At 53.0% G+C, this 12,500-nt stretch overlaps 1 protein-coding gene across 1 annotated transcript in view; it reads right to left on the reverse strand.

Annotated features, from left to right (window-relative positions):
* LOC144955000 (hypoxia up-regulated protein 1-like) overlaps positions 1-12,500 on the reverse strand; it is a gene marked incomplete at its 3' end in the record, with an annotated part of 42,906 nt that overhangs the window by 9,168 nt on the left and 21,238 nt on the right. The window contains 1 exon segment of the mRNA XM_078885356.1: positions 12,452-12,500. This exon segment is cut by the window's right edge and continues 136 nt beyond it. Within this exon segment, the coding sequence (XP_078741482.1) occupies positions 12,452-12,500 (49 nt within the window).

Consider the following 12,500-nt stretch of genomic DNA (forward strand, 5'->3'; position numbering starts at 1 on the left):
GACACACACACACAGTGACACACACACACACACAGTGACACACACAAACACACAGTGACACGTACATGGGCTGTGCTGTTGATGAGTGACGGAGTGAGAGACACGGCGTAGTTGATGGCTGTGGCCACACACACACACACACAGTGACACACACACACACACACACAGTGACACACACACACACAGTGACACACACACACACACAGTGACACACACACACACACAGTGATACACACACAGTGACACACACACACACAGTGACACACACACACAGTGACACACACACACACACAGTGACACGTACATGGGCTGTGCTGTTGATGAGTGACGGAGTGAGAGACACGGCGTAGTTGATGGCTGTGGCCACACACACACACACAGTGACACACACACACACACAGTGACACACACACACACACACAGTGACACACACACACACAGTGACACACACACACACACAGTGACACACACACACACAGTGACACACACACACACAGTGACACACACACACAGTGACACACACACAGTGACACACACACACACACAGTGACACACACACACACACAGTGACACGTACATGAGCTGTGCTGTTGATGAGTGACGGAGTGAGAGACACGGCGTAGTTGATGGCTGTGGCCACACACACACACACAGTGACACACACACAGTGACACACACACACACACAGTGACACACACACACACACAGTGATACACACACAGTGACACACACACACACAGTGACACACACACACAGTGACACACACACACACACACAGTGACACACACACACACACACAGTGACACACACACACACACACAGTGACACACACACACACACACAGTGACACACACACACACACAGTGATACACACACAGTGACACACACACACACACAGTGATACACACACAGTGACACACACACACACAGTGACACACACACACAGTGACACACACACACACACACAGTGACACACACACACACACAGTGACACACACACACACACACAGTGACACACACACACACAGTGACACACACACACACACAGTGACACACACACACACAGTGACACACACACACAGTGACACACACACAGTGACACACACACACACACACAGTGACACACACACACACACAGTGACACGTACATGGGCTGTGCTGTTGATGAGTGACGGAGTGAGAGACACGGCGTAGTTGATGGCTGTGGCCACACACACACACACACACAGTGACACACACACACACAGTGACACACACACACACACAGTGACACACACACACACAGTGACACACACACACAGTGACACACACACACAGTGACACACACACACACACACAGTGACACGTACATGGGCTGTGCTGTTGATGAGTGACGGTGTGAGAGACACGGCGTAGTTGATGGCTGTGGCCACACACACACACACAGTGACACACACACAGTGACACACACACAGTGACACACACACAGTGACACACACACAGTGACACACACACACAGTGACACACACACACAGTGACACACACACACAGTGACACACACACACAGTGACACACACACACAGTGACACACACACACACACAGTGACACACACACACAGTGACATACACACACACACACAGTGACACGTACATGGGCTGTGCTGTTGATGAGTGACGGAGTGAGAGACACGGCGTAGTTGATGGCTGTGGCCACACACACACAGACAGTGACACACACACACACACAGTGACACACACACACAGTGACACACACACACAGTGACACACACACACACAGTGACACACACACACAGTGACACACACACACACACAGAGACACACACACACACACAGTGACACACACACACACAGTGACACGTACATGAGCTGTGCTGTTGATGAGTGACGGAGTGAGAGACACGGCGTAGTTGATGGCTGTGGCCACACACACACACAGTGACACACACACACACAGTGACACACACACACACACAGTGACACACACACACAGTGACACGTACATGGGCTGTGCTGTTGATGAGTGACGGAGTGAGAGACACGGCGTAGTTGATGGCTGTGGCCACACACACACACACACAGTGACACACACACACACACACAGTGACACACACACACACACACAGTGACACACACACAGTGACACGTACATGGGCTGTGCTGTTGATGAGTGACGGAGTGAGAGACACGGCGTAGTTGATGGCTGTGGCCACACACACACAGTGACACACACACACACACAGTGACACACACACACAGTGACACACACACAGTGACACACACACACACAGTGACACACACACACACAGTGACAGACACACACACACAGTGACACGTACATGGGCTGTGCTGTTGATGAGTGACGGAGTGAGAGACACGGCGTAGTTGATGGCTGTGGCCACACACACACACAGAGACACACACACACAGTGACACACACACACACACAGTGACACACACACACACACAGTGACACACACACACACACACACAGTGACACACACACACACACACAGTGACACACACACACAGTGACACACACACACACACAGTGACACGTACATGGGCTGTGCTGTTGATGAGTGACGGAGTGAGAGACACGGCGTAGTTGATGGCTGTGGCCACACACACACACAGTGACACACACACACAGTGACACACACACACACAGTGACACACACACAGTGACACACACAGTGACACACACACACACACAGTGACACACACACACACACAGTGACACGTACATGAGCTGTGCTGTTGATGAGTGACGGAGTGAGAGACACGGCGTAGTTGATGGCTGTGGCCACACACACACACACAGTGACACACACACACACACACAGTGACACACACACACACAGTGACACACACAGTGACACACACACACACAGTGACACACACACACAGTGACACACACACAGTGACACACACAGTGACACGTACATGGGCTGTGCTGTTGATGAGTGACGGTGTGAGAGACACGGCGTAGTTGATGGCTGTGGCCACACACACACACACAGTGACACGGCCACACAGTGACACACACACACACAGTGACACACACACACAGTGACACACACACAGTGACACACACACAGTGACACGTACATGGGCTGTGCTGTTGACGAGTGACGGAGTGAGAGACACGGCGTAGTTGATGGCTGTGGCCACACACACACACAGACAGTGACACACACACACACAGTGACACACACACACACACAGACAGTGACACACACACACACAGTGACACACACACAGTGACACACACACACAGTGACACGTACATGGGCTGTGCTGTTGATGAGTGACGGAGTGAGAGACACGGCGTAGTTGATGGCTGTGGCCACACACACACACACAGTGACACACACACACAGTGACACACACACAGTGACACACACACACAGTGACACGTACATGGGCTGTGCTGTTGATGAGTGACGGAGTGAGAGACACGGCGTAGTTGATGGCTGTGGCCACACACACACACACAGTGACACACACACACACAGTGACACACACACACAGTGACACACACACACAGTGACACACACACAGTGACACGTACATGGGCTGTGCTGTTGATGAGTGACGGAGTGAGAGACACGGCGTAGTTGATGGCTGTGGCCACACACACACACACACAGTGACACACACACACACAGTGACACACACACACACACAGTGACACACACACACAGTGACACACACACACAGTGACACACACACACACACAGTGACACACACACACAGTGACACGTACATGGGCTGTGCTGTTGATGAGTGACGGAGTGAGAGACACGGCGTAGTTGATGGCTGTGGCCACACACACACACACAGTGACACACACACACACAGTGACACACACACAGTGACACACACACACACAGTGACACACACACAGTGACACACACACACAGTGACACGTACATGGGCTGTGCTGTTGATGAGTGACGGAGTGAGAGACACGGCGTAGTTGATGGCTGTGGCCACACACACACACACACAGTGACACACACACACACAGTGACACACACAGTGACACACACACACAGTGACACACACACACAGTGACACACACACACAGTGACACACACACACAGTGACACGTACATGGGCTGTGCTGTTGATGAGTGACGGAGTGAGAGACACGGCGTAGTTGATGGCTGTGGCCACACACACACACACAGTGACACACACACAGTGACACACACACAGTGACACACACACACACAGTGACACACACACACACAGTGACACACACACACACACAGTGACACGTACATGGGCTGTGCTGTTGATGAGTGACGGAGTGAGAGACACGGCGTAGTTGATGGCTGTGGCCACACACACACACACAGTGACACACACACACACACAGTGACACACACACACACACAGTGACACACACACAGTGACACACACACACAGTGACACACACACACAGTGACACACACACACACACAGTGACACACACACACACAGTGACACACACACAGTGACACACACACACAGTGACACACACACAGTGACACGTACATGGGCTGTGCTGTTGATGAGTGACGGAGTGAGAGACACGGCGTAGTTGATGGCTGTGGCCACACACACACACACAGTGACACACACACACACAGTGACACACACACACAGTGACACACACACACACACAGTGACACACACACACAGTGACACACACACACACACAGTGACACACACACAGTGACACGTACATGGGCTGTGCTGTTGATGAGTGACGGAGTGAGAGACACGGCGTAGTTGATGGCTGTGGCCACACACACACACACAGTGACACACACACACACAGTGACACACACACACACACAGTGACACACACACAGTGACACACACACACACAGTGACACACACACACACACACAGTGACACGTACATGGGCTGTGCTGTTGATGAGTGACGGAGTGAGAGACACGGCGTAGTTGATGGCTGTGGCCACACACACACACACACAGTGACACACACACACACAGTGACACACACACACACACAGTGACACACACACACACACAGTGACACACACACACAGTGACACACACACACACACAGTGACACACACACACAGTGACACGTACATGGGCTGTGCTGTTGATGAGTGACGGAGTGAGAGACACGGCGTAGTTGATGGCTGTGGCCACACACACACACACACAGTGACACACACACACAGTGACACACAACAACCGCCATTCGCCACTAAGTGGCGGTGACGTCACCACGACGCTTGTGCCAGGCCATGTGCACCTTGAGGCCACGTGAAGTGTCGAACGCCCGCTGGCAGGAGGTCACGGGGCAGACCCAGGTGCCACGGGTCGACTGACCGAGATGACCGAGATGACTGGCTGATGCACCACCTGTGCCCCCTACTGTGCCAACTTGCTGTGCTTTAGCCACCCGGCGCTCCGCTCGTTGTTGTGAGCGTCGCTCCTCCGCCCTCCGTTGTTGTTGGAGGGCGACTGCCTCCAACTGCCCAGTAGCGTCCTTCACGAGCCTCCTCCACTGAGGCCGATCTTGACACCGCTGGTACCAGTCATCGGCAAGTCCACTCAGCTCCACGTCCTCCTGTACCACATCACTCCATCTCTTCTCTAGCCCGTGCCGCGCCCGTTTAGCCCCCTCGATCCGGCCGAACAAAAGCTGTTTAGGCATGCGGTGGCTGGGCATGCGGGCTACATGACCCAGCCAACGCAGCCTTGCCTGCCGGAGGAGCTCACTGATGGGACTTTGCCCAGATCTTTCAAGGACTTGTGAGCTCCTCACACAATCCAGCCTGGTCAAACCCAGGATGGATCGTAGGCAGGCCAGCCTAAATGTTTCCAACCGGCGAAGATGCTCCACTAGGGGGGTCCACGTTTCGCAAGCGTAGAGAAGGGAGGGAATGACCGTGGCCGAGAAGACCTGAAGCTTCGTGCGGAGCGACAGACCAGGTAGCTTCCACACAGCGTTACGCAACCGATGAAAAGATATTGCCGCTCGACTGATTCGGAGTGAGACCTCTGCTGATAAACTGGAGCTGGTCATGAGCACACTGCCCAGGTATGGGAAACTCTCTACTCTCTCCAGAACTGCCCCATCACCGATTGGGAGTTGTGGGGGTGGAGTGCCCGATGGTACAAAATACCCAGGCAGGTGCTTAGTTTTGGTGGGGCTGATGGTAAGGCCCCACCTCTTAGTGGCACACTCCAGCCTCAGCAGCAGCGTCTCCAACTCCTCTTCTGAATGAGCAGCTATTACCAAATCATCGGCATACATAACGTGGTTGACCAATAGGGAGCCATCCCTTGATCGCACCCGGGCGTCGATCAGCCTCCCATTATATCTGTACCAAATGGTAATTCCCCCGGTACAGCTATTGAAGGCTTCACGAACTACGCAGTCGAAATAGATGTTAAATAATGTGGGAGCCAGAGGACATCCCTGTCGCACCCCAAGGTGTACAGGGAAAGGCTCCGACTCCCGGCCACGTAGTTTTACCCGGGCCCGCTCACCATCATGAAGGTCCTTAATGATCGTGAGCAGAGGGTCAGGGACTCCGAAAGCACGAAGAACAACCCAGAGCCCAGTCCTACTGATGGTATCATAGGCCTTGACCAGGTCAATAAAGCACAGTGACACACACACACACACACAGTGACACGTACATGGGCTGTGCTGTTGATGAGTGACACACACACAGTGACACACACACACAGTGACACGTACATGGGCTGTGCTGTTGATGAGTGACGGAGTGAGAGACACGGCGTAGTTGATGGCTGTGGCCACACACACACACACAGTGACACACACACACAGTGACACACACACAGTGACACACACACACAGTGACACGTACATGGGCTGTGCTGTTGATGAGTGACGGAGTGAGAGACACGGCGTAGTTGATGGCTGTGGCCACACACACACACACAGTGACACACACACACACAGTGACACACACACACAGTGACACACACACAGTGACACACACACACACAGTGACACGTACATGGGCTGTGCTGTTGATGAGTGACGGAGTGAGAGACACGGCGTAGTTGATGGCTGTGGCCACACACACACACACACAGTGACACACACACACACAGTGACACACACACACACAGTGACACACACACACAGTGACACACACACAGTGACACACACACACAGTGACACACACACACACACAGTGACACGTACATGGGCTGTGCTGTTGATGAGTGACGGAGTGAGAGACACGGCGTAGTTGATGGCTGTGGCCACACACACACACACACAGTGACACACACACACACACACAGTGACACACACACACACACACAGTGACACACACACACACACACACAGTGACACACACACACAGTGACACGTACATGGGCTGTGCTGTTGATGAGTGACGGAGTGAGAGACACGGCGTAGTTGATGGCTGTGGCCACACACACACACACACAGTGACACACACACAGTGACACACACACACAGTGACACACACACACAGTGACACACACACACACACACAGTGACACGTACATGGGCTGTGCTGTTGATGAGTGACGGAGTGAGAGACACGGCGTAGTTGATGGCTGTGGCCACACACACACAACAACCGCCATTCGCCACTAAGTGGCGGTGACGTCACCACGACGCTTGTGCCAGGCCATGTGCACCTTGAGGCCACGTGAAGTGTCGAACGCCCGCTGGCAGGAGGTCACGGGGCAGACCCAGGTGCCACGGGTCGACTGACCGAGATGACCGAGATGACTGGCTGATGCACCACCTGTGCCCCCTACTGTGCCAACTTGCTGTGCTTTAGCCACCCGGCGCTCCGCTCGTTGTTGTGAGCGTCGCTCCTCCGCCCTCCGTTGTTGTTGGAGGGCGACTGCCTCCAACTGCCCAGTAGCGTCCTTCACGAGCCTCCTCCACTGAGGCCGATCTTGACACCGCTGGTACCAGTCATCGGCAAGTCCACTCAGCTCCACGTCCTCCTGTACCACATCACTCCATCTCTTCTCTAGCCCGTGCCGCGCCCGTTTAGCCCCCTCGATCCGGCCGAACAAAAGCTGTTTAGGCATGCGGTGGCTGGGCATGCGGGCTACATGACCCAGCCAACGCAGCCTTGCCTGCCGGAGGAGCTCACTGATGGGACTTTGCCCAGATCTTTCAAGGACTTGTGAGCTCCTCACACAATCCAGCCTGGTCAAACCCAGGATGGATCGTAGGCAGGCCAGCCTAAATGTTTCCAACCGGCGAAGATGCTCCACTAGGGGGGTCCACGTTTCGCAAGCGTAGAGAAGGGAGGGAATGACCGTGGCCGAGAAGACCTGAAGCTTCGTGCGGAGCGACAGACCAGGTAGCTTCCACACAGCGTTACGCAACCGATGAAAAGATATTGCCGCTCGACACAGTGACACACACACAGTGACACACACACAGTGACACACACACAGTGACACACACACAGTGACACACACACAGTGACACACACACACACACACACAGTGACACACACACAGTGACACACACACACACACACACAGTGACACACACACACACACAGTGACACACACACACACACACACAGTGACACACACACACACACACACAGTGACACACACACACACACAGTGACACACACACACACAGTGACACACACACACACACAGTGACACACACACACACAGTGACACACACACACACAGTGACACACACACACACACAGTGACACACACACACACACAGTGACACACACACACACAGTGACACACACACACACACAGTGACACACACACACACACAGTGACACACACACACACAGTGACACACAGTGACACACACACACACAGTGACACACAGTGACACACACACACACAGTGACACACAGTGACACACACACACACACACAGTGACACACACACACACACACAGTGACACACACACACACACACAGTGACACACACACACACACACAGTGACACACACACACACACACAGTGACACACACACACACAGTGACACACACACACACACAGTGACACACACACACACACACAGTGACACACACACACACACACAGTGACACACACACACACACACAGTGACACACACACACAGTGACACACACACACAGTGACACACACACACACAGTGACACACACACAGTGACACACACACAGTGACACACACACACAGTGACACGTACATGGGCTGTGCTGTTGATGAGTGACGGAGTGAGAGACACGGCGTAGTTGATGGCTGTGGCAACACACACACACAGTGACACACACACACACACACACAGTGACACACACACACACAGTGACACACACACACACACACAGTGACACACACACACACACACAGTGACACACACACACACAGTGACACACACACACAGTGACACACACACACACAGTGACACGTACATGGGCTGTGTTGTTGATGAGTGACGGAGTGAGAGACACGGCGTAGTTGATGGCTGTGGCCACACACACACACACACAGTGACACACACACACACAGTGACACACACACAGTGACACACACACACACACAGTGACACACACAGTGACACACACACACACACAGTGACACGTACATGGGCTGTGTTGTTGATGAGTGACGGAGTGAGAGACACGGCGTAGTTGATGGCTGTGGCCACACACACACAGTGACACACACACACACAGTGACACACACACAGTGACACACACACACACAGTGACACACACACACACAGTGACACACACACACAGTGACACACCCACACACACAGTGACACACACACAGTGACACACACACACAGTGACACGTACATGGGCTGTGTTGTTGATGAGTGACGGAGTGAGAGACACGGCGTAGTTGATGGCTGTGGCCACACACACACACACACAGTGACACACACACACACAGTGACACACACACACACACAGTGACACACACACACACACACACACAGTGACACACACACACACACACACAGTGACACACACACACACACAGTGACACACACACACACACAGTGACACACACACACAGTGACACACACAGTGACACGTACATGAGCTGTGCTGTTGATGAGTGACGGAGTGAGAGACACGGCGTAGTTGATGGCTGTGGCCACACACACACAGTGACACACACACACACAGTGACACACACACACACAGTGACACACACACAGTGACACACACACACACAGTGACACACACACACAGTGACACACACACACAGTGACACGTACACACAGTGACACGTACATGAGCTGTGCTGTTGATGAGTGACGGTGTGAGAGACACGGCGTAGTTGATGGCTGTGGCCACACACACACACACACAGTGACACACACACACACACAGTGACACACACACACAGTGACACACACACACACACAGTGACACACACACACAGTGACACACACACACACAGTGACACACACACACACACTGACACACACACACACACACAGTGACACACACACACACACAGTGACACACACACAGTGACACACACAGTGACACGTACATGAGCTGTGCTGTTGATGAGTGACGGAGTGAGAGACACGGCGTAGTTGATGGCTGTGGCCACACACACACAGTGACACACACACACACACAGTGACACACACACACACATAGTGACACACACACACACACAGTGACACGTACATGAGCTGTGCTGTTGATGAGTGACGGTGTGAGAGACACGGCGTAGTTGATGGCTGTGGCCACACACACACACACACACAGTGACACACACACACACACAGTGACACACACACACACAGTGACACACACACACACACAGTGACACACACACAGTGACACACACACAGTGACACACACACACACAGTGACACGTACATGGGCTGTGCTGTTGATGAGTGACGGAGTGAGAGACACGGCGTAGTTGATGGCTGTGGCCACACACACACACAGTGACACACACACACAGTGACACACACACACAGTGACACACACACACAGTGACACACACACACAGTGACACACACACACAGTGACACACACACACAGTGACACACACACACAGTGACACACACACAGTGACACACACACAGTGACACACACACAGTGACACACACACAGTGACACACACACACACAGTGACACACACACACACAGTGACACACACACACAGTGACACACACACACACACAGTGACACACACACATACACACAGTGACACACACACACACACACAGTGACACACACAGTGACACACACACACAGTGACACGTACATGGGCTGTGCTGTTGATGAGTGACGGAGTGAGAGACACGGCGTAGTTGATGGCTGTGGCCACACACACACACACAGTGACACACACACACACAGTGACACACACACAGTGACACACACACACACACAGTGACACGTACATGGGCTGTGCTGTTGATGAGTGACGGAGTGAGAGACACGGCGTAGGTGATGGGTGTGGCCACACACACACACACACACAGTGACACACACACAGTGACACACACACAGTGACACACACACAGTGACACACACACAGTGACACACACACAGTGACACACACACACACAGTGACACACACACACACACACACAGTGACACACACACATACACACAGTGACACACACACACACACAGTGACACACACAGTGACACACACACACAGTGACACGTACATGGGCTGTGCTGTTGATGAGTGACGGAGTGAGAGACACGGCGTAGTTGATGGCTGTGGCCACACACACACACACACAGTGACACACACACACACAGTGACACACACACAGTGACACACACACACACACAGTGACACACACACACACACACAGTGACACACACAGTGACACACACACACACACACAGTGACACACACACACACAGTGACACACACACAGTGACACACACACAGTGACACACACAGTGACACACACACACAGTGACACGTACATGGGCTGTGCTGTTGATGAGTGACGGAGTGAGAGACACGGCGTAGTTGATGGCTGTGGCCACACACACACACACACAGTGACACACACACACACAGTGACACACACACACACAGTGACACACACACAGTGACACACACACACACACAGTGACACGTACATGGGCTGTGCTGTTGATGAGTGACGGTGTGAGAGACACGGCGTAGTTGATGGCTGTGGCCACACACACACACAGTGACACACACACACACAGTGACACACACACAGTGACACACACACAGTGACACACACACAGTGACACACACACAGTGACACACACACAGTGACACACACACAGTGACACACACACAGTGACACGTACATGGGCTGTGCTGTTGATGAGTGACGGAGTGAGAGACACGGCGTAGTTGATGGCTGTGGCCACACACACACACACACAGTGACACACACACACACACAGTGACACACACACAGTGACACACACACAGTGACACGTACATGGGCTGTGCTGTTGATGAGTGACGGAGTGAGAGACACGGCGTAGTTG

Source organism: Lampetra fluviatilis, unplaced genomic scaffold, assembly GCF_964198595.1.
Source record: "Lampetra fluviatilis unplaced genomic scaffold, kcLamFluv1.1 SCAFFOLD_275, whole genome shotgun sequence".
NCBI classification, from domain to species: Eukaryota; Metazoa; Chordata; class Hyperoartia; order Petromyzontiformes; family Petromyzontidae; genus Lampetra; species Lampetra fluviatilis.